Raw genomic sequence first — 25,189 nt, forward strand, 5'->3', positions numbered from 1 at the left:
ATATTTCCATAAAATTTTGGATGTGAAATACCTGAACGTATAAGATGTCTGCATGTTGAGTTATATTTACGAATTATTTCCTTATACCGGTGATAAAATTTAGTAAATGTTTTGACCAGTTTGTGATATCGAAAACCCTGGTGTAATAATTTTTCAGTAATACATAAATTTCTCTCGCTAAAATCTAATACATTGTTACATACACGAGCGAATCGTACAAGTTGAGATATATAAACACCATAAGATGGTGACAAGGGAACGTCACCATCTAAAAAAGGATAATTAACAATAGGAAATGAAAAATCATCTCTTTTATCATAAATTTTTGTATTAAGCTTCCCGTTTATGATATAGATATCAAGATCGAGGAAAGGGCAGTGGTCATTGTTATCATTAGCTTTATTTAAAGTAAGTTCTACAGGATAAATTTCTTTAGTATACATACTGAAGTCGTCATTATTTACAAAACAATATTCTTTTACAAATATAATAAACAACACATAGTTACAAACACAAATAATGTATATGTATCATGTGTATACACCCAAGTTACCTTTATAATTTTTAGGATAAACAAATGTCTTGTATAAACCAAAGCAAAATAATTTGGTAAATTTGTACTTAGATCAATAAATACTTGTTATCAAGCCATATACAAGTCCTTGGTTATGTTCAGCGGGTTATTTTTGCGGATGTAAAATTTCCGATTTTCATTGAATAAGTTATATGAAAAATTTTGGCGGTTTTTATTTTGGCGGATTCAAAACTTTTATCAATACCTTTGCATATGCCCTTTTAAATTGGCAGAATTTATTTTGGCGTATTTGTTCTATCCGAGAAAATTTATAACCCGCTATACGGTATATATTTCTTCGGGTTAATGAATCCTATAGTCTATACTCTATACACCCAATCAGATGTCCTCACTAGATTTATCCTTGGGTAATAAATCCTATACATCCAATCAGATGTTCTACTCCTAGGTAAAAGCTGAAAGAAGTCCTAGGTAGATATATCACTTCCTGAAAACAGACAGGGAGTTTAAATGATGTTCATTGATGGACACACATCTAAAACCAAAAACTCTTCCATTACAACCTTACAAAATAACCTAAGAATTGCAATTACACTTTTCTGCTGTTACAGTGTATGCTGACCTCTATATGGCTTTAAGATATTTATGTTGTTGGTTTACTGTCTCATTGATGTACATCTAGCACCTTTTTATGTCCCGCTTCAGGTTAAAGTTTTTGGTCAAGGTAGTTTTTTATGAAGCTGAAGTCAAATCAACTTGAAACTTAGAGCACATGTTCCCTATGATATGATCTTTCTAATTTTAATGCAGAATTATATTTTTGACCTCAATTTCACAGTCCACTGAACATGGAAAATGATAGTTCGAGTGGGGCTCCATGGACTTTGGACACATTCTTGTTTTTTTTATACATTTCAAAATTCCAATTAATGTTGATCAGATACTGAAGGTTAACTCCTGTTTTTATTTTGACATCTTCTTTTCTGATGTTTGGTTTACTACTATACTAGAGTAAGCAATTGAATGAACAACAGCTGCAAGGATCATGTTTTGAGGCTATTAGCAGCAACAAATTATTTCATTGTCTGGGTCACATTTAAAAATTAAGAGTTATTTGTTATGTGGTTTTTTTTTTACATTTGCAGGTAATGCCAAAACAGTAAGAAATGACAACTCTAGTCGTTTTGGAAAATTTATGCAAGTGTGTTTTGATGATTCTCAACAAATTAAAGGATGTATTGTACAAGACTACTTACTGGAACAGTCCAGGATTACATTCCAATCCAAAAATGAACGTAACTACCATGTCTTTTATCAGTTTATTGCTGGTGCTGATGCAAGTGCTGAATTCAGGGAACAGTTTTTTGTTCAGCCAATAAATACTTATTATTATTTAAGCCAGAGTGGATGTACAACCTTAAATGGCGTTAATGATACAAAAATGTTTGATAGATTACGTTTAGCTATGAATGTGTTAAAAATTCCAGATCAGATGGTGGATGGAATATTTTCTGTGATTTCCGCAATATTGCATTTAGGTAATTTAACGTTTGAAGATGTAGAAGGAGAAAAAAGTGATTTGACATCTAAGGATAAGGAGATATTAGACATGATTTGTATGTTATTAGGATTTGAAGCAGAACCATTAACAGATTCTCTTTTATATAGACAAATTCAGGTTCGGGGAACAGTCACAAGCATTCCGTTTAAAGTGCAAGAGGTATATATAAAACTACTTGATATCACTTAAAACTAACTTATTTGGTGTTCAAAATACTGGACTAATGAACATACATATAAGAAGATGTGGTTGGAGTGCCAATGAGACAACTTTCCATCCAAGTCACAATTTGTAAAAGTCAACCATAATAGGTCAAAGTATTGTCTTCAACTGGGAGCCTTGGCTCACACCAAACAGCAAGCTATAAAGGGCCCAAAAAATGACTAGTGCGGAACCATTCAAACAGATAACCAACAGCCTAATCTATATATTAAAAATGTGATGTCTGTCCTACAGGGTTTCCATCAACTTGACCTGAAATTGATGATACTTTAGTTGGTGTCTATACTTTGAGATTTGGTCAGTTTCTCAGAAATTGTTGGTAATAATTCAACTATTTAAGGTGTACATCACATGTCTGTACATTGTTCAATTTGATTCACTAGTCATGGCTAAGTTTCCTTGTTAAGGTCAATTTCTATGATATATATGTATAAAGTATGGAAATAGGTCAAGACCAGTGCTACAGTATTCTTGAACTTGATATGATGTGAGAGGTTTTGCTCTGAGAGGAAGGCTTCACTGACTTTGATGAAGAACAGCATTAATAACAGCACTATTCCTTTGTTTTTTTATTGTTTATTCATGTGTGTCTAGTGATTTTGTATCAATAATTAATACACATCATCTTTTCTTTTCTGTTATTCCAACTTGATACATGTAAGTGTACAGAATGATTTTAAGGTGTACATGTCCTAATGACAGGATTCTTCTGACATTTACATCCTTTTCACGGTTGAAGATTCACTTGTCAATATTATGATTTCATGATTAAGTAATTAGTTTCTCAGATATTCCAGGTAAAACATCAAATATATATATGGTGTATAAAATGATGGTAAGGTGTACATGTCAGTCTGACAGAGTTCTTCTAACCTTGACCTCATTTCAATAGGTGTTCTCAGAAAGCATGTGAACTAAGTAGTTCATCTGCACTGAGGTTGTGATTCTAACCCCACATCTGAAAAAGAAAGAATGTAAGGTGTATATATGTTTATCTAGCAGACTTCATCTAACCTTGACCTCATTTTCAGAGATCAGTGATTATGAGCTTTGTGATCATTGATAATGAGCTTAGCCTTTGAGTGATAACTGTAGACACACATGTTAACCTGAAATAATTTCATTTTAACTGTGTGTGTACTCTTGTGGAATTTTGATTATTTTAATTTATTTTATCTAAAAATTAAAGTAGAATAGTTATTATAATCTTATTTTTTTTAATTTACCTTTTAAAGGAGGATTCAGGCTGTTATCTAGCATTCCTTTTTATTTTCTCCCTTAACAGAGCCTTCAGACTTATGAATCTGATTCTTGTAAATGAATCACTTCATAAAAGCTAAATTAATAAGAATTGAGAATAGAAATGGGGAATATGTCAAAGAGACAACAACCCTACCAAAAAGCAGACAACAGCGGAAAGCCACCAATGGGTGTTCAAGGCAGCGAGAAACATGCACCCAGAGGTGGTCCTCAGTTGGCCCCTAAATATAATTGTGCACTAGTTCAGTGAAAATGGACGTCACACTAAACTTAAACATATAAATGAAGTGATATGTTTCTACGTTTCTCACAGGAACAATGTAATCATATGGATATTGAATCCCATGCTGGAAAAAAACTTGTTATTCATTGTTAAATAATGTCCTATTTTTGTTTTAGGCGAGTGAAAATCGTCATGCAATGGCCAAAGCCTTATACTCGAGATCGTTTGCCTGGCTTGTAGATGCTATCAATAAATGTACGAACCCAGGGCAACATGAATCAAGATTTTTAGGAGTTTTAGATATATTTGGATTTGAGAACTTTGAGGTATATTTATTTATTGTAACTTTTTTCACAGTTTATAGAAATTAGTAATAGATATAAACATTTCTTAGAATAAGAAAATGTGATATGAGTGCCAATGAGACAACTCTCCATCCAAGTCACAATTTGTAAAAGAAAAACCTTTATAGGTCAAAGTACGGTCTTCTATATGGAGCCTTGGCTCACACTGAACAGTAAGCTATAAAGGGCTGGGAATAAAAATCATGAACACTATAGGTTATTATTTAATCTTTTCTTTTGTTATGTTTGAAAGTAAATTTTCCTTGCTATTCAGTATCCAAAATCTGTGTCAAGTTCTACTTCTCACAAAAGGGGTTAAATAACCATGTTAAATTACTCATTTTCAAAAAGTATGGGTATTGTTCCCTTAGACCCTAGCATGACAAGATACTGATCATAAGGCATTACACTGGGAGTAGTCTTACTACTTTTTAAGTACAGAATGAGTAGCAACTGGTACATTATAATTGTAGTAAAGTTACGCATAATTTGTTGTGAACACATCAATCAGAGGTTATTAATTAGGTCATAAATTGTCAAGTATGACATCTTTATTTTAAGGTTACACATTTCAAGTATGTTGTGTAGCATAATAGGAAAGTGTCCTTAAAAATACTTGATGATAATATGCTTACATGGCGTGATTTGCAGTTGTGAGCTTCTGGCCTCACTTTATTTTAATAAAAAATAAATTACTTAAAAACCAAATGGTAAATTGGACCAAACTTGGCCATTATCATTTTTGAAATTAGATTCAATTGCATTTACTGTGAAAGAACTTTTATCTGAGGGAATTTTCATGGTTTTAGCAAAAGGGTTTTAGTTTTCTGAATGAAAAAATAAAAGGACCTATTTGAAGACTTCTGAAACAAATATTTGTGATATATTATTAAACATATATTGTTTTATATTTTTTTGTGCTTCATTGTGAAAGAAGGTGTTCATTCACTCATTTGTTTGTCATTATAATTTATTACTAAAAAAAAATTACAATATTTTTAATGAAATAAAATTTTTTTGGAAACCTGATTCAGCTATGCTAAATTATTTCATATATCCCAATTTGAAATAATAATGGGTTTTTTTTCCGTATGAGAATTATGAAAAAAATGACACTTCATTTAATATCCCATATCATCACCACATAATCAGACCTTCATGGAACAAAACTTATTTTGATGAGAATAAGGCAGCAACCATTTGATTTTCTGGGGGGGGGCTATGGTTTTTTTTTGTGTACAAACTTTTTTTTTCGCCTGCGGCGAAAAACAATCTATTTTTTTCGCGACATGTCGAAAACAATTTTTTTCTTTCAATTTTAGCATTAGATATAGTGGCAGCTGAGGGTGAAACAAACAATTTTTTTTTCTCAGAATCAAAAAACAAATTATTTTTTTCTCCAAAAACTGGAAACAAACTTTTTTTTCCAAAAAGAACCATAGCCCCCCCCAGAAAATCAAATGGTTGCTGCCTAACAAGGTTAACGGTCATACAATTTAGATTTTTTTTAAGATTAAATGTGTAAAATCCGGTCAGAAGTTGGACTAAAAAATATGTATTTAGTTCATAGTTTGTTGGTTTATATATGACCTTATCCATGTAATCAAACCTACAGTGGAATCTTTCCATGTCTGAAATTGGACAACATTTGTTTATTTTTGTAAAACCATTGACAAAGAAAATGAGTACCCCATAAGTTAAAGTACTGTAACGTGTTCGCAAACCGGTGAGAACCTATCAAGCTAACCGACAAAACTAACCACCAGACCAGACAGACACCAACAACGAACCAAAAGAATTTCACAGGAAATATAAACGCTCAAGATAAATTAATTACTATAGTACTGCTACCACAACGGCATATCACCAAAATATAGTTTCTAGGTCGACGCCCAGTCTCCTTTTTATGTGTGTGTGTAAGTCGGATAGATTTTTATATGTAATGTAATCAAGTATCAGCTCAGACTTTAGTTTGATGTTCTGAATGGAAACACAAAATAGTTTCAAGTGTAATATAACTTTTATTCACCAGACAATAATATTAAAAACAACTGGAACATGGATTAACAGCAATAAATCTCTTAAAACAACAATCAACAATTAACAATAGTCCGTATAGATTAAACGAACATAAGATAATACCATAAAATCAACATTCAGGAAACACAGATTATATCAGCAACTCTCCATATAAATACATGTAAAATACTACAGTACACAAATAAATAAACCCCTATTTTCGTAACTCTCTTTTTATACTATAAAAAGATATATAAACAGCCACCCTACTATTCGAAACAAACGGCAACTTTTGCCGAGTTGACGCACCTTTCCTATTTAAAGTTAAAATTCATTATTAAACTTTATTCTCAAAACTTAGAATCTTTAGAAAACAAGAACGCTATTAAAATTCTGCCTCCGTTTAAAACTGGAAACTGGAACGATTATATATGAACTGCATAAATAGTTATATTGCATATAAAGTGCAATATACAGGAACTAAACTGCTGCTTTAGAAAAACTGTACCTTGAAAGTTATGAGACAAGTTTATTTTACTGCTATCCGGAACTAGGGACAAGCTGGAACTGACGTAAAATACTATCAATCTTACGCTAGTGTTGTTATTTCGCGTGAGAGAAATTCCAAATATGGGTAAAAGACATGACCAAATAAGGAATCTTCCTTATTAGGTAAATAACTTTGCACTCAACGTCTTAGAAAACGACGTCATAACAGCCCGATTACAGTGAAAAGGTGCGCAACGTCAGTGCAAAAATAGTTCGTAAGAAGCTATTACAATATTTAGAATAAAACTCTATTCTACATAAATCTTACATAAAATGCTCTAACATATATCTCTATATTGAAAAACATACAAAAATATAACTAAAACATATCTAAGACAGTATACAATTCATACGATTTCTCAAGATTGTCACTATATTTACCACAATACGTGACTTCCGGTTAAAGCAAAAGTGAAAGTAACAGTACATATTATTACAAGCTGCCGGTCATAGAACCATGCTTTCTGTTACTCTGGAACTTACGATATAAAAACATTTATACAATACATAGGTAATCATGACATAAAATACACACACTCCTTGCTATATATAATAATACAAAGTACAGTCGTGGTAGAGACATAGACAAACAATGTCAACCTAATTAAATTAAAACATGTAATCTCAATAATTCATAAAGTTTTCACAAGGTTAACTAAATAGTAGTTCAACAAAATATAGACAATATCAATAAAAATTTAGGCAGTGCTATATGTCAAAAACGTCACATTACCCCCTCCTTACAAAAAGTGGTCGACCCGACCGCGGGTTATACACAACCAAATACGGTAACTGGTAACAACTACCGCTACCTGATTTCACATAGATATCATACATACACATAGTAACTAACATTATGACTATCAATAATAAACAAACACTATTTGAACTTTAAGGTTGTAATGGTTTTCACTATAAATTATATCCACCCATTTACTGCTATAATACAATAACCCATATACATTTAAACTACAGTTTTCTTTATGAATCCCCCCTTTGTTTTAACTTAATTTATGCAATTTGAACAATAGATATAAATGTTGTACAATAAATCCTTAGTGATTTCGTGATTAGCATATCACTACTAGAGTGTCCACTAAGTATCTTCTTCATCCGGATAGTAGTTGAAATCTTGGTGGTAAAGTTCTTGTTACTAACGTAATAGTATTATACAATTCAAATAGTACAAGCACTTATATTGTTATTACACATTTTAAAATTTTTATACAGTTAATTCTAAAACCATGACATTTCCATGAAAGGAACTATACTTAACAGAACAACATTTGACTGCAAGTTAAGTATTTTAAATTTTAAACTGTTAAATCTTAAAAATACAATTTATAATAGCATATAAATTTCAGATATCTTACCCATGCATGTTTAATCGAACGATAGACTGGGCCTACAACCAACACCAATACTACAGGTTTGGGTAGTTGGTGTTTGGGTATCAGTGGTAAGGATCTCCTTATAATTGGGATCAGTAACATATGTCGAAGTCAATTCGTATACAGTTCCGTCCGGTAGGGTGGCTCTCTCTAACTTCTGCATACATGCGAACCCTACCGGAACAAAACGACGAGTACGGTTTGAAGAAATTCTGGCCATGTTCCTAATATCTCTGAGAGCAGGACAGGAGTTGACGTAAGAGGACGGTGCCCCCGCAAAGAAAAGCCTCGGGTCCTGCATCTCGAAATCATATGTAGTATGTTCGACAGGTCTTGCAGCCGGGATAATCTGAACGGGAACAAAGTCCTCCTCTGTCTCCCTTGTGGGGCTCCTGGGAAAGTCCGGAATCCGGGCGGCAAGGAAATCTGAAGAGGAAGACATGAGGGACGGTACAGTAGACACTACAGGAACAGAACAGGAACTTGACGGTACGGTAGACATGACAGGAACGGAACAGGAACTGGACGATACGAAGGACATGACAGGAACGGAACAGGACGGAACCACGGACACTACAGGAACAGAACAGGAACTAGACGGAACGGAAGACGTGACAGGAACGGAACATGACGGAACGGCAGACACTACAGGAACAGAACATGCACTAGACGGAACGGAAGACGTGACAGGAACGGAACAGGACGGAACGGCAGACACTACAGGAACGGAACAGGAACTAGACGGAACGGAAGACGTGACAGGAACGGAACAGGAACTGGACGATACGAAGGACATGACAGGAACGGAACAGGACGGAACCACGGACACTACAGGAACGGAACAGGAACTAGACGGAACGGAAGACGTGACAGGAACGGAACAGGACGGAACGGCAGACACTACAGGAACGGAAGAGGAACTAGACGGAACGGAAGACGTGACAGGAACAACATCTAACAAGGACCTGCCGGGCGATCCCTGCATCTCCATCAGCTCCACATCTGGCTCCTCCCAGTCCGACACATTCTCCGGCAACCCATCTGTAATCAGCACCTTCCTTGAGGGAGGACTGAACAAGGATTCCTCCTGCTCAGTTAGGGTCTCCTCTGGCCCAGGTACTGCCCAGTAATTAATGTTGGGTAATTCCTCCACCACCTCGGATTCCCTCACCGGAGGATATTCTGTGGGACGGGGTCGCCTCCTTCTACCATTGACGGACGACTGCCCCGCTGGTGACCCTCTCCTCAACACAGGATGTACACGCTGGATGTGGCGGTGCATACGATCTGGCTTGTGTCTGGGGAACGACACACCACATCCAGCAAACGGGCATACATCCTGTGGTCCATGGACCTGCTCCTCATGCATTAGTAACCTGGCAGCGGTTGGAAAACCCACCGGGCACTTTGGGCACTGGTAGACAGTGAAAGGCACCTTAGTGCGAAGCATATTCATCTGCAATAAATAAAAAGTACATTCTATTAAGAATTGGACAGCTAAAAATAATGGAGAGCTGCACCTTTTTCTTATTTATTAGAAGTTCCTGCTACTGCCTAGCACCAACACAGCCATACACAATAAGACAAGACACACTACAAAACCAATTCCAACTATTTTAACAACACAAAAATTGAAACCCTTAAGCTTATCCGTTTATATATATACATACAACAAATAGTAAGCTATGGCCTATATAATAAGCCTTCATAGGACTCGGGGACCAAAGTCATATGAATTTCAACTAACGGCTACAAGTATCTACAATCAGCTGGTGAATTCACCCTGGAACGGTTTTAACCGGTCGTGATGTACAACTTTATTTTTGGCTCCGGCCCCCTTCTGTACAGTATACAGTAAACCTGATAATACCCCTATTATTAAATAAGGACCCTCCCATCGGTCTTGCAACTTAGGACTTAGTCCTTTCTTTCTAATTTTGACATTTAGCCAAACTGGGGTGCCCACCGTATATTTATTTTTAAAGATATGAAGATCATATTGCGTTTTCTGCCTCGTGCTAGCTACAGCCATTTTGTCTCTAGCCTTTTGGTGAATCTTCCAAAGGCTTTGCTGTACTCTGTCTACGTAACCATGAGGCTCAACTCGTTCTGCTTCATCCGGTGATGGACCGTATAGTAAGTCAATCGGGAGCTGCGCCTCTCGTCCATGCATCATAAGATTTGGAGTATGTTTAGTACTTTCATGGACAGAGGATCTATAGGCTAACATAGTCAGGGGAAGACATTCGTCCCAGTCTTTTTGATCTCGGGAGATAACTTTGGACAACATGTCTTCCAAAATCCTGTTGAACCTCTCTACCAAACCTCCACCTTGAGGATGGAAACTGGTGGTGCGAGTTTTGTCTATTTTAAAGATTCTACACATGTTTTGAAATAACTCAGATTCAAATTGTCTGCCCTGGTCAGTATGAATCTGTTTAGGAAGCCCATATCTACTTATAAAATTTTCTATAAGCAAACGGCAAACAGTTTCCGCTTCTATATTGGGCATGGGGTAACTCTCAGCCCACCTCGTGAAATAATCAGTAACCACCATGATGTACTTATTCTTGCGCCATGTCAAAGGCAAAGGGCCCATAATGTCAATCGCTACCCTTTCTAAGGGCGCCCCAACTAGGTACTGCTTCATTCCCGCTTTTGCTTTACGATAGGGTCCCTTTCTCCTTTGACAGGCCGAACATGTTTCACACCACCTAGTCACATCCTGTTTTAAATTTGGCCAGAAAAACTTCGATCTAATTCTAGCCAAAGTGCGGTTTATTCCTAAATGACCAGAACAGGAATCGTTATGTAACATTGTCAAAATTTCAGGCTTAAGATTTTGAGGAAGTACTAACGTCAATTTCACGCTATTATCAGTTTCAATAAATTTATAGTAAAGTATTTTATTTTTCAAAACCAGCATTTCCCAAAGAGACCAGTATGCTTTTATTTCAGGACACTTATTTGAAATATTTTCCCATTTTGGCCTAGAGGGGAAAGTTTCTTTTAAATTTATTATATCAGAAAGTACATAATCCTTGTTTTGGGACTCAGATATCTCCGACAAGGATTTGCTCTGGAACCAGGTTAAAAGCTCAGCGTCATTATCAGGAACATTCGAAACAGCCCGTAAGGCAGATACACTTTGCTCGGAACCTAAAAGGGGCGAGTCCTTAGACTCTTGTCTGGAACAATAGTTACACTCCGAACAAGGTCTCCTAGAGAGACCATCTGCATTTCCGTGTTGTTTCCCCGCTCTATGTTTAATTTCAAAATCATAGGTAGACAATACCTCTAGCCATCTGGCTATTTGTCCCTCAGGGTTTTTAAATCTCATTAACCAGGTCAAGGCACCATGGTCTGTCCTTACGGTGAAATTTACACCATACAAGTAATGATGGAACTGCTTGATAGACATAACGACTGCTAACAACTCCCTACGGGTCACGCAATAATTTCTCTCTGCTTTACTTAGTGACTTGCTAAAATACACCAATACCCGTTCTTCGCCATCTTGTAACTGCGACAACACCGCTCCCATACCGAAGCCACTAGCATCCGTGTCTAAAATAAAATGACAGTCTTGTTGTGGGTAACTTAGGATAGGCGCAGTTGTCATACGATCCCTTAATGTGTTAAACGCGATTTGGCATTCTTGCGTCCATTCGAATCGGGCCTGTTTTTCCGTGAGTCGATGAAGCGGTCTCGCGATGTCTGCAAATCCACGAATAAACTTGCGATAGTAGGAACAAGTTCCCAGAAAACTCCTAACATCATGTACATTACGCGGGACTGGCCATTCTTTAACAGCATCAATTTTACTTGGGTCGGTAGAAATACCGTCTTTTGAAACAACATGGCCTAAAAAGGTTACTTTTTCTTGAAAGAACTGACACTTTTTCGGTGCTATCTTTAAACCAGCTTTGCCAATTCGATCGAGTACTTGATCCAGACGCGATAAATGACTGTCAAAATCCTTCGAAAAGATGATTATGTCGTCTAGGTACACTAGGCAAATCTGCCAATTTAAACCTGCCAAAACGAACTCCATTAAGCGCTCAAAAGTAGCCACTCCATTACATACACCAAACGGCATGACGCGAAATTGATATAGGCCGTGCGAAGTAGAGAAGGCCGTTTTCTCCTTATCTTTTGGGTCCATAGCGACTTGCCAGTACCCACTCAATAAATCGACGGTACTCAGCATCTTTGCGCTAGCCAGCGCGTCGAGCGCGTCGTCAATGCGCGGAACTGGGTACGAATCTTTTTTTGACAGTTGGTTCAAAAGACGATAGTCCACCGCGTACCGAAGGCTCTTGTCTCGCTTCTCTACTAGAACACAATTTGCTGACCAGGGACTCTTCGAAGGTTCAATGACCTTACACTCGATCATGCGCTGTAACTCCTTCTCGGCTGCGTCTCGCTTGGCTAATGGGATCCGTCTCGGCGCTTGTTTGACCGGTCTCGCATCACCGGTATTAATTTTATGTGTAATCAGGTCTGTTCTGCCGAGATCAGTTTTGGATTTAGCAAATACTTGTAAATGTTTAGCTAGAAGTTGCTTAACTCTTATCATTTGTTCATCGGACAAGCCGTCACAAGACCTTACAATAGGCTCCATATATTCTGGTAGTTCAACATTTTGAACTTTCTCAACACAAATTTTATTTATTTCTGCATATTCAGCTTCCGAAGAGTAAACTGAATCCACAAGTTCGCACACAGCTGCCTGCATGTTTTTCTGTAAAATTTGGGGTTGTTTACTTATATTAATTAGTCTCAGGGGAACAAAACCATTTTTTGATTTAGCTATAGTTCGAGCCACCAGGATACCCTGTTCACTCATACTGGTACTAACCGGTTCTATAAGAACAAGACAATCATTGAATGAATCACCCTCTACAAAAGATTTAATTACAATTTCAGATTCCGCTGGAACAAAAACCTTGTCTGCAACTCGAATTCTGCAAACTGATTGTTCTGCATTTTCGCTATTACATTTAATTGACTTATTTCCCACCCGTAAAATTTCCTTTTCCAAGTCTAGACTGCATTTATGCTTGGACAAAAAATCAAAACCTAATATTACTTGCGACTCAATATCAGCCACAGTCATCTCATGTTTTATAGTTTTAGAACCAATATCAAAAATAAATTCAGCTTTTCCCAGGGGGCGTACAATACTACCATCGGCCATTTTCAACCGACTTGTTTCTCTCAACACAGGTCTATCCGCCTCAGGAATCTGATGAAATTTCCTAGCGTCTAAAACAGTTATGGTAGATCCTGTGTCGATCAAACAAGCAGTAGGAATACTGTCCACCCGAGCATTTACATACAAGGCATTATTAAATTTTCTACATTTCATTTTCAAATTGTTAGACCCATCATCAAAATCAGGCGACGCTGGAGTAGGGCCCTTTACCCCAGCCGTGGCCCGTTTCCCGAAAGGTGATAACTTTCTGCATTCCTGTTTGTTTCCTGATTTATCTGACACTGTTGTACAGTATCCTCTAAATCCTTCTTGCGCTTATTACAATTTTTCCTTAAATGACCAGCAATTCCACAATAATAACAATAACACCTGTCATAGTTACCCTGCCCCTTATTTTTATTAGACGCCCCTACTAATTGGGTTAGTTTCTCCAGAGTTTGCTCCACCTTCCTCACAGCATCTGCCATCTCATTCTGCTCAGCTGCAACCTCACTCTGAGTACGGACTGGTCTAGGCATACCCTGCTTTTTGCGGGAAGCATGAAATGCTTCATATTTAAGAGCTGCCGAAACGGCATGATCAACCGACTTTGGTCCATTCTGATGGACGGACCACTGCAACTCTGCATCACCTAATGAATCAATAAAGCAATCAAGGGCCAATTGGTCCCTAAGCTCTACCCCTGCTGTTGGATAGGCAAACCTAACCAGCCGCTTCACATCCTGAGCCAACTCTGGTAAAGATTCCCCCTTTTCCCTTACCCTACTTTTTACTTGAGATCTAAAAATCTCTGACTGATTTGTGGGTTCAAATCTTGCTGCTAGAGCGGAAACTAAACAATCATAATCTTCCCTATCCTGCACCCCTAAATCGCTGAGTATTGCTACCGCAGCTCCCCTTAAACTAGTAGCTAACTCCATAGCTTTTTCTTCTTGTGTCCATTGGTTGCCTTTACCCAAAAGTTCAAACTGAACCAGGTAGTCCTGCCAGCTTGATGTCCCATCATAAGTGGGGGGCTTTTTATATGAACTTTTGTTTGTAGTAGGTACGTTAATTCTGCGATTTACAACATAATTATTTGTATTTGGTATAGTAGTTACATTTTCATTGAATTGAGGAGGAGGTTCACAATTCGGCATGTGATTTTCACTGCCACCAGCTAACGAAATCTGGTACCTGCCCCGTAGCCCCGCCGGCTCCTGCAGAAGCGCGGTCGAAGTCTCATCCCTTGAATGCACAGGCCCAGGTACACTCCCGGTTGATTGGAACCCCTCTGTGGACCCCTCAGCAGCATTAGCACAACCCTGATCTATGGTAGGGCTCTTAAGATCAGTACTACTAATCTGGTGTAGCCCCTTGTTGCCCGATGCCGCCAGTTCGCGATTATTCCGCCCCTGCACCTGCCTAGGATGTGAAGGCGGATATAGAATATCCACAGAGTCCGAACCATCTAGCGTCACCCTAAACTCCTCGCTCAATTTCTCAAACTGCTCCAATAATTCTGCATATTTCTCCCTTAATTGAATATCCCCTTTTCCCTTATCTGCTTTCCCTCTAATCTCAGGAGATTTAGGGCCAGCCCCCAAATCAGATACCGGAACCCTCATTTGAACTTCTCCACTGGGAGTACCGGCTACAATTTTAAAGGGGGTGAGTTCCAGGTCGTCCCTACCCCCGGTATAACTTTGGACCCGCCGAGGCGTTCTGTCTGCCATCTCTATTACTTATCTTTCTCACCAGTTTGAACCACAAAAATAAAAATAAAACAATATTTTTATACTGGATCTTTTAATTCTACTTTGAAACTATAGAATCCTGTCGACGACGCCAAATGTAACGTGTTCGCAAACCGGTGAGAACCTATCAAGCTAACCGACAAAACTAACCACCAGACCAGACAGACACCAACAACGAACCAAAAGAATTTCACAGGAAATATAAACGCTCAAGATAAATTAATTACTATAGTACTGCTACCACAACGGCATATCACCAAAATATAGTTTCTAGGTCGACGCCCAGTCTCCTTTTTATGTGTGTGTGTAAGTCGGATAGATTTTTATATGTAATGTAATCAAGTATCAGCTCAGACTTTAGTTTGATGTTCTGAATGGAAACACAAAATAGTTTCAAGTGTAATATAACTTTTATTCACCAGACAATAATATTAAAAACAACTGGAACATGGATTAACAGCAATAAATCTCTTAAAACAACAATCAACAATTAACAATAGTCCGTATAGATTAAACGAACATAAGATAATACCATAAAATCAACATTCAGGAAACACAGATTATATCAGCAACTCTCCATATAAATACATGTAAAATACTACAGTACACAAATAAATAAACCCCTATTTTCGTAACTCTCTTTTTATACTATAAAAAGATATATAAACAGCCACCCTACTATTCGAAACAAACGGCAACTTTTGCCGAGTTGACGCACCTTTCCTATTTAAAGTTAAAATTCATTATTAAACTTTATTCTCAAAACTTAGAATCTTTAGAAAACAAGAACGCTATTAAAATTCTGCCTCCGTTTAAAACTGGAAACTGGAACGATTATATATGAACTGCATAAATAGTTATATTGCATATAAAGTGCAATATACAGGAACTAAACTGCTGCTTTAGAAAAACTGTACCTTGAAAGTTATGAGACAAGTTTATTTTACTGCTATCCGGAACTAGGGACAAGCTGGAACTGACGTAAAATACTATCAATCTTACGCTAGTGTTGTTATTTCGCGTGAGAGAAATTCCAAATATGGGTAAAAGACATGACCAAATAAGGAATCTTCCTTATTAGGTAAATAACTTTGCACTCAACGTCTTAGAAAACGACGTCATAACAGCCCGATTACAGTGAAAAGGTGCGCAACGTCAGTGCAAAAATAGTTCGTAAGAAGCTATTACAATATTTAGAATAAAACTCTATTCTACATAAATCTTACATAAAATGCTCTAACATATATCTCTATATTGAAAAACATACAAAAATATAACTAAAACATATCTAAGACAGTATACAATTCATACGATTTCTCAAGATTGTCACTATATTTACCACAATACGTGACTTCCGGTTAAAGCAAAAGTGAAAGTAACAGTACATATTATTACAAGCTGCCGGTCATAGAACCATGCTTTCTGTTACTCTGGAACTTACGATATAAAAACATTTATACAATACATAGGTAATCATGACATAAAATACACACACTCCTTGCTATATATAATAATACAAAGTACAGTCGTGGTAGAGACATAGACAAACAATGTCAACCTAATTAAATTAAAACATGTAATCTCAATAATTCATAAAGTTTTCACAAGGTTAACTAAATAGTAGTTCAACAAAATATAGACAATATCAATAAAAATTTAGGCAGTGCTATATGTCAAAAACGTCACAGTACTTTCACAGTATAATATACACATTGAGGGAATAAAGCTGAAGGGGTGTTACTGTAACTTATTTACACCAAGATATTATTGGCAATGGAGAATGATAGTTTGCCATAATCATGATAATTTAGGAGGGGGGTCTTTCTTCTTTTTGACCAACAATATTTGGGCATCTATCTTTGCTATGAAATTTATATGTAAACATGATTTGAGTGTTGTGAAGTGAGCTGTTTAAACTCCTTGGTTTATTGGTTGATGTATGCTTTCTTTACACTTGATCAGTGCAAAAAGGCTAGAATGCAGTGAAGACCCCTTAAAGCCTCTTGTCAAGTCACTCTATCTCAGTCTTTGGACATGGATTATTGTTTTAAATATGCCAACGTTTCTTAACTTTGTAACACAGGTTTCCGCCTTTCACTTTCCTTTGGATATTGTTTTAATATTATCAGAGGATGTAGTAACAGGAAAGAACAGATAGAGATTCATTCAGAACTCTCATGTACTTAACTCAGCACAAGAATCACAGCATGATACCAATAGAATGTTCTAGTCTGATAAGTTAAAATTTATATCAGTTTTATCAGATGATTGATAAACCTGCAAGGAAACATTTTTATCCACGATAGGTATCTGAACAAAATATTTATTCACAACAAGAAATTGGGAAGTGGTTTGTGGGGTATCACTGTGAAATTGTTTACTTTTAATTATTTTAATACGTTATTTATTTAAATAATTACTAATTGCAAAAATTATGTAAGCAGATCTTCTTTGGAAAATGTGTTTTAGTTATCACTCATCAGAAGTAATCTTGAAAATGAAAAGTATTTGCACCAGGGTTTTACTATCAGATATTTAGCTCATACTTTATCCCTAAAGCATGTATGTTTCTGTATTTAATTAGTTGACTTCAGTTTACAGGTATCATATAACTTACCTGTATAATTAAGTAACTGACAGATTACATGTGAAATATAAAAATAAAAATTAGTTAAAACAATGTTTAAGTTTTAGTAAGTTGTAAGTTTACCAATGTTGATGTAAATCATATCTAGAGGGGATGAATGGAGACATGGACATTTTTGTTATTTTCTTTTTTTCTTAAATTTTCTGTATTTTTTTTTTTAAGAAACAAAGGTAATTAGACATCAGCATATAAATAATGTCTGTATTCCATCTGTGGTCTGGTAAACATATAAAAGAATAATTAACTTGAGATTTTTACATGACTTTCAATAGTAGTTGTTACAGCTATATGGGTCATGCTTAAAACACCAAAATATAACACTATGTAAATAACACATAGCTGAGAGGGTAATAGAGCAGATTGGTACCCCGAGAAAACATTGTCAACCGCGGCGAAGCCAAGGTTGACAATGCTTTTTCGAGGGGTTCCAATCTGCTATATCACCCTCTCAGCTATGTGTTATTTAATTTATTATACTGAATGTCCTATCATTATTGGCTTTTACAGATTACTTTTATTTTAAAGGTATTTTCTATGACGTCACGTTCATAACAACGTTACGGGCATTAGAAAAAAACAACAAAAGTCAAGCAAGATGATTTATTTTATTTATTTTAACAGTCGATAATAAAATCTGAGCCAAAACGTAGAACTTAAGCATTGTATTTAATTCCTTGATGTAAATTTAATTCATTGTTCTTTGAATTATCGATTTCTGATTGGTCTAGACGAGAGGGTAACATTAAAAAAAAATTGTCACCCGCTCAGCCATGTGATAGAGTAAATTGACACCCTCGTCTTAGCCAATCAAAATATGGCATTTTAACGTGAAGTATAATAAAATATATTATTAGTCAAGAATTGCAAGTTTAAACATAAACCAAAAACAAAGTAATATTAAAGTAACTTATGATGGACATGGACCTCATTTTCACATCTCTACTAAAGATTGCTTTTTAAAGGCACCAACTGCTGTCAAAAGTTCAGATTCAGGATTTAAAAGCTGTTTTTGTTGACAAATGGTTGAGAATTTGTAAAACCAGGTATTATAAAGTAACTGATGTCGTAAAGTTGAATGATTCATTGGTTTTTAATGCCACTTTCACCACTACATGTATTGTGCTATTTCTTGACAATCAGTTTTTATTTGTGGAGTTAAATATATTTAGAGCCAAACTATACAGTCTACCTACTATGATTGAATACCATGCTCATTATACAGCTGGGGCTTATTTAATTCATGGGCTTCTCTTACAGCATTGTGCAGATGGTTAATATACATGTATTAGGTATGAAATGTACAGAACTATAACATAATTTGTGGTTAAGTGAATGAAGCCATAGAAAATCATTCCAGTTCTATCTGAAATTTTACTTGCAGTTTAGTTTAGTCACAGGACAGATTTTTTCAGCTGATTTCAACCATTTACAGTCATGACAGTATTTATAATGAATATTTTATGGCAAAATTAATCTTCTAAAGACAAAGATCATCGTTGTTTTCATATGGCCCTCAAAATGGTATATACACATGTCAAATGTACTGTTTGACAAAAAATTCCAAATATGTCAAGTTTTCTTATACATTATAGTACTATATATCACTTTACAAATTTTAAATTATCATAGGATGTTTTTAATGTATAAATTGCATGTATATTGTCATATATTATTTTCATTAAAGATTATTGAAATTTTATTAAAAAAAATCTGTCCAAAGCTATACCTTTTTTACCAAGAACTTATTATCACCTCCATTTCAGATACAGTTAAACAGTAACACATTGTGTTTGTTTTTTTAATAAACATTTTTCATAAATATTAGTTGTATATTGAATATTAATTTAATTTATAGGTTATTGATATGGTAATTACCAACATGAGTGAAGTTCTGGCTAATACTTTAGCATATTTATATTTATATAGCAGTGATTAAGCAGGTGTACCTTTTATCTCATTTCAGATAAACAGTTTTGAACAGCTCTGCATCAACTATACCAACGAAAAGTTGCACAGATTCTTCAATCATTATGTGTTTGCTATAGAACAGGAAATAGTAAGTGAAGAGATAAGGTGTTACTTTGATCTCCTGATAAATGTAAAATATGTACTGTCAAATAAAAACCACAGGTTGTACAGGGCTGTGGTTTTATGATGTAAATAAATATAACCAAATATACTTTAAGTCAAAGTAGACAAAATTTATTATCAATAACAATATTATTTGGCACACCTGTATTCAAAAAGGTGTTTCCTTATGAAATATTTAAGCTCTAAATTGTTTGTTTTTTTTTTTTATTTTCAAATATTTGTAACAAACTATGAATAATTAAGAAAATAAATGCATGAAATATTCTTGACAAAAAATTCCTAAAGATGTTTAATTGAAAAGGTCAAAAGTTCAAAAACTTAGGTACAGTAGAGTTATTCCTCTTTGAATTATACACGTTGTTTCTAAGTCACTGTCTTTGTTCATTACTGAGGTTCATAATGACAGCAAATTCTTTCTTATTCAACCTCTCACCTCATTCTTCTGTTTTATTTGAATACAACCTCTCAGCTTATTGGGTGGAAAATTGGCCTATTTAAATTTTTTTTTTTAATTTGCAGAATGAAACTGAATCTAATGTACTTAATAAAACAGTGAAAGATTGTTTAAAATAGTTTCCTTTTAAATGAACTTTATAGTCTTGGAATGAGATGGAAATAATTAAATTGTGAATTTTCTGCTAAAACTGTCATTTCTTCCTTATGACATGTACTTTCATTTTCTTTAAACAAAACAATAACTTTTCTCAATCTTGTTAAAGTGCAGAATTTGTTACCAAATAAGCCTTAAAATGTTACCTTCTCCTTTGTATAACTGTTGGATTTAAGAAGCTTTTCAGTAATCAGATTCTTTAATTATGTTCTCAAATGTTTAAATTTTAGAATATTTTCTTGGTTGATGTAAAAAAAAAATCCTAAAGTAAATAGATAAAAAAAATTGTTCTCTTTTATACAAGGTCATCTGAGTCAAAGCAGCTAAATTAGTAAATGTTTACAAAAAACAGAATACTCATAACTGCTTCCATCCCTAACAAATAGTTTCAGATTTATAATTTTCAAACCCCTTGTAGTATCTATATTATAGAGTACTGAAACCTGGCATGATTAAACCAAACTTGGCCACAATCATCGTTGGTGTGTCTTGTAAATCAGTCTGATGATCCTAGTATATGCCAACCTACATGGCTGTCAAAACTAGAAATAGCTTATTGGAGTTCTGATTTTTATGTCCCATTTATCGGCATTATGTTTTCTGTTCTGAGAGTCCTTTTGTTCATTCATTCGTCCGTCTGTCCTGCTTCAGAAGTGTTTGGTCACAGTAGTTTTTTATGAAGTTGAAGACCTATCAATTTGTAACTTAGGGAATATGTTCCTTATGATATGATCTTTCCAATATTATTGCCAAATTAGAGCTTTTACCCCAATTTCACAGGCAACTAAACATAGAAAATGATTGGGGCACCCATGTACTATGGACAGATTCTTGTTATCATTTATTTTTGTATTTTATGCAGAAACTGTAACAATGATCAGCAAAATCAGATGATCATATAAGTCAAATAACTGAAATATGAGATATTGCTCTTGATCTATGTTTTTTACCCAATTTTTGTGTATTTTTATTTAAAAATGTACAAAATCAACAGTTCATGAATTACATTCTAGTCTACAACATTAGAGTATGACTATTGCTTAAGATGCACATAGATCCAGTTGAGTTACACAGGCTCTTTGAAAGCATTTATTTAAGCATCCTTTTTATTTTCTTCAATGTTTACCATGTTTACTATTTCCTTTTCAGTATAAAGAAGAAGAAATAGAATTTGCACACATCACATTCACTGATAATTCACCATGTTTAGAGCTCATTGAAAAGGTAGGTTTTTATTGAATAGAATTTAAGGTGGTACCCAACACCTTCACTAAAATCAATTTGGCGTGTTTAATTTTTAAAAAAATTTGACGAAGTATTCATTTTGACCCTTTGACAAAAATATAAAAGTTTCAAAAAATTTAAACCAACTGTTTTATAAGAAAAATTACACTGGTTAGATAGCAGTTTGACAAACACTAATTTTGATCATTGAGAAGCTTAATATTGCATTCACAATGCAACGTAATTAAAATGTTTAGTTCATTTTACAGAGTTATCTCCCTGTAGTGTTAGGTACACTACCAATAATTTACCCACACTTTTTTGGTACATTTCTACCCTCGTGCATATCAGTACTGTTAGGAAAGACTGAAAACTTATAATGTTATACTTTCAATGAAATCAGTACTGATTTTGTCAGTACTGTTTCTGTACTGATTTTGTCAGTACTGTTTTAGTACTGATTTTGACAGTACTGTTTTAGTACTGATTTTGACAGTACTGTTTCAGTACTGATTTTGACAGTACTGTTTCAGTACTGATTTTGACAGTACTGTTTTAGTACTGATTTTGACAGTACTGTTTCAGAACTGTTTCAGTACTGATTTTGACAGTACTGTTTTAGTACTGATTTTGACAGTACTGTTTCAGTACTGATGTTGACAGTACTGATTTCGTAAGTAGTGTTTCGTTACAAATTTCTTCAGTACTGTTTCATTATAACACTTTTTAAATCAGACTGTATCTGTATAGAGATGCCTAGTTGTTTTGTATATTTGGGGTGGGTCAATTGTTCTCTTTGACACTTACCCCATTTCCATTCATTTTCTATATCGTGACATGTTAATGTTTTCGTTATGTTTTTTTTTTATTTCTCTGATTTTTGTTGTCCTGAAGTGGTTTTGCTTTAGATCCAGCTCTTCGACAGTTACTTTAGCACTTTTTTTTTTAAATATTCTGGCTTTATGTCATATTTATTGTCAGAATTGCATCTTGTTTGGTCTATAAGGTTTATGTTTTTAATACATATTAATACTTCTATTTGACAATACCATATTACATGTATTTATATCTTGCTTGAGTCAAATCAGAACATATTGAACATTGGAACTCGGTATATTACTTTTGAGAAGATGGGTGGATGGATTGATGTTATGTGATCCAGTGGCAAGTTAAGTGCAGGAAGAGAACATGATACTCAGATATAAATACAATGTAATTAACATATTTTGTACAGAACTAGACCAATGATGCACTGAGCTCCTTTTTAACATGCTAGTTCACCACAAGGAGAGAATCTGCTATAAGACATGTCCCCCTACATGAACAGGTACCTTCAGACTGAACAGTGTATGTTTTTCTCCTTTTACTGTGAGCTGAGCGAATATTCAGAATACGACCACTTTTTTAGTCTAACTTCTCATAAATAAATTTCCAATCATATGCTCATTGTAAGATTTTTAATGATTAAATACATTTATTGACAGATTTCTTTTTTAGCTCACCTGGCCCAAAGGGCCAAGTGAGCTTTTCTCATCACTTGGCGTCCGGCGTCCGTCGTCGTCCGTCGTCGTCGTCGTCGTCGTCCGTCGTCGTCCTGCGTTAACTTTTACAAAAATCTTCTCCTCTGAAACTACTGGGCCAAATTTAACCAAACTTGGCCACAATCATCATTGGGGTATCTAGTTTAAAAAATGTGTCCGGTGACCCGGCCAACCAACCAAGATGGCCGCCATGGCTAAAAATAGAACATAGGGGTAAAATGCAGTTTTTGGCTTATAACTCAAAAACCAAAGCATTTAGAGCAAATCTGACATGGGGTAATATTGTTCAAAAGGTCAAGATCTATCTGCCCTGAAATTTTCAGATGAATCGGACGTTTCGTTGTTGGGTTGCTGCCCCTGAAATGGTAATTTTAAGGAAATTTTGCTGTTTTTGGTTATTATCTTGAATATTATTATAGATAGAGATAAACTGTAAACAGCAATAATGTTCAGCAAAGTAAGATCTACAAATAAGTCAACATGATCAAAATGGTCAGTTGACCACTTTAGGAGTTATTGCCCTTTATAGTCAATTTTCAACCATTTTTCGTAAATCTTAGTAATCTTTTAGAAAAATCTTCTCCTCTGAAACTACTGGGTCAAATTTAACCAAACTTGGCCATAATCATCATTGGGGTATCTAGTTTAAAAAATGTGTCCAGTGCCCCGCCCAACCAACCAAGATGGCCGCCATGGCTAAAAATAGAACATAGGGGTAAAATGCAGTTTTTGGCTTATAACTCAAAAACCAAAGCATTTAGAGCAAATCTGACACACAGTAAAATTGTTCATCAGGTCAAGATCTATCTGCCCTGAAATTTTCAGATGAATCGGACATTCCGTTGTTGGGTTGCTGCCCCTGAAATGGTAATTTTAAGGAAATTTTGCTGTTTTTGGTTAATATCTTGAATATTATTGTAGATAGAGATAAACTGTACACAGCAATAATGTTCAGCAAAGTAAGATCTACAAATAAGTCAACATGACCAAAATGGTCAGTTGACCACTTTAGGAGTTATTGCCCTTTATAGTCAATTTTTTAACCATTTTTCGTAAATCTTAGTAATCTTTTAGAAAAATCTTCTCCTCTGAAACTACTGGGTCAAATTTAACCAAACTTGGCCATAATCATCATTGGGGTATCTAGTTTAAAAAATGTGTCCGGTGTCCCGCCCAACCAACCAAGATGGCCGCTATGGCTAAAAATAGAACATAGGGGTAAAATGCAGTTTTTGGCTTATAACTCAAAAACCAAAGCATTTAGAGCAAATCTGACACCAATAAAATTGTTCATCAGGTCAAGATCTATCTGCCCTGAAATTTTCAGATGAATCGGACATTCCGTTGTTGGGTTGCTGCCCCTGAAATGGTAATTTTAAGGAAATTTTGCTGTTTTTGGTTAATATCTTGAATATTATTATAGATAGAGATAAACTGTACGCAGCAATAATGTTCAGCAAAGTAAGATCTACAAATAAGTCAACATGACCAAAATGGTCAGTTGACCACTTTAGGAGTTATTGCCCTTTATAGTCAATTTTTTAACCATTTTTCGTAAATCTTAGTAATCTTTTAGAAAAATCTTCTCCTCTGAAACTACTGGGTCAAATTTAACCAAACTTGGCCATAATCATCATTGGGGTATCTAGTTTAAAAAATGTGTCCGGTGCCCCGCCCAACCAACCAAGATGGCCGCCATGGCTAAAAATAGAACATAGGGGTAAAATGCAGTTTTTGGCTTATAACTCAAAAACCAAAGCATTTAGAGCAAATCTGACACACAGTAAAATTGTTCATCAGGTCAAGATCTATCTGCCCTGAAATTTTCAGATGAATCGGACATTCCGTTGTTGGGTTGCTGCCCCTGAAATGGTAATTTTAAGGAAATTTTGATGTTTTTGGTTAATATCTTGAATATTATTATAGATAGAGATAAACTGTACACAGCAATAATGTTCAGCAAAGTAAGATCTACAAATAAGTCAACATGACCAAAATGGTCAGTTGACCACTTTAGG

General features: G+C 35.2%; 1 protein-coding gene across 7 annotated transcripts in view; it reads left to right on the forward strand.

Annotated features, from left to right (window-relative positions):
- LOC143067803 (myosin-VIIa-like) overlaps window positions 1–25,189 on the forward strand; it is a 141,513-nt gene that overhangs the window by 22,773 nt on the left and 93,551 nt on the right. For all 7 annotated transcript variants that reach the window (XM_076241345.1, XM_076241344.1, XM_076241346.1 and 4 more), the window contains exons 6-9: window positions 1,681–2,255; window positions 3,978–4,127; window positions 19,669–19,761; window positions 21,556–21,630. In XM_076241345.1, coding sequence (XP_076097460.1) covers window positions 1,681–2,255; window positions 3,978–4,127; window positions 19,669–19,761; window positions 21,556–21,630 — 893 coding nt within the window. The remainder of the gene's footprint in view (window positions 1–1,680; window positions 2,256–3,977; window positions 4,128–19,668; window positions 19,762–21,555; window positions 21,631–25,189) is intronic.

This window comes from Mytilus galloprovincialis, chromosome 3 (assembly GCF_965363235.1).
Source record: "Mytilus galloprovincialis chromosome 3, xbMytGall1.hap1.1, whole genome shotgun sequence".
Lineage (NCBI taxonomy): Eukaryota > Metazoa > Mollusca > Bivalvia > Mytilida > Mytilidae > Mytilus > Mytilus galloprovincialis.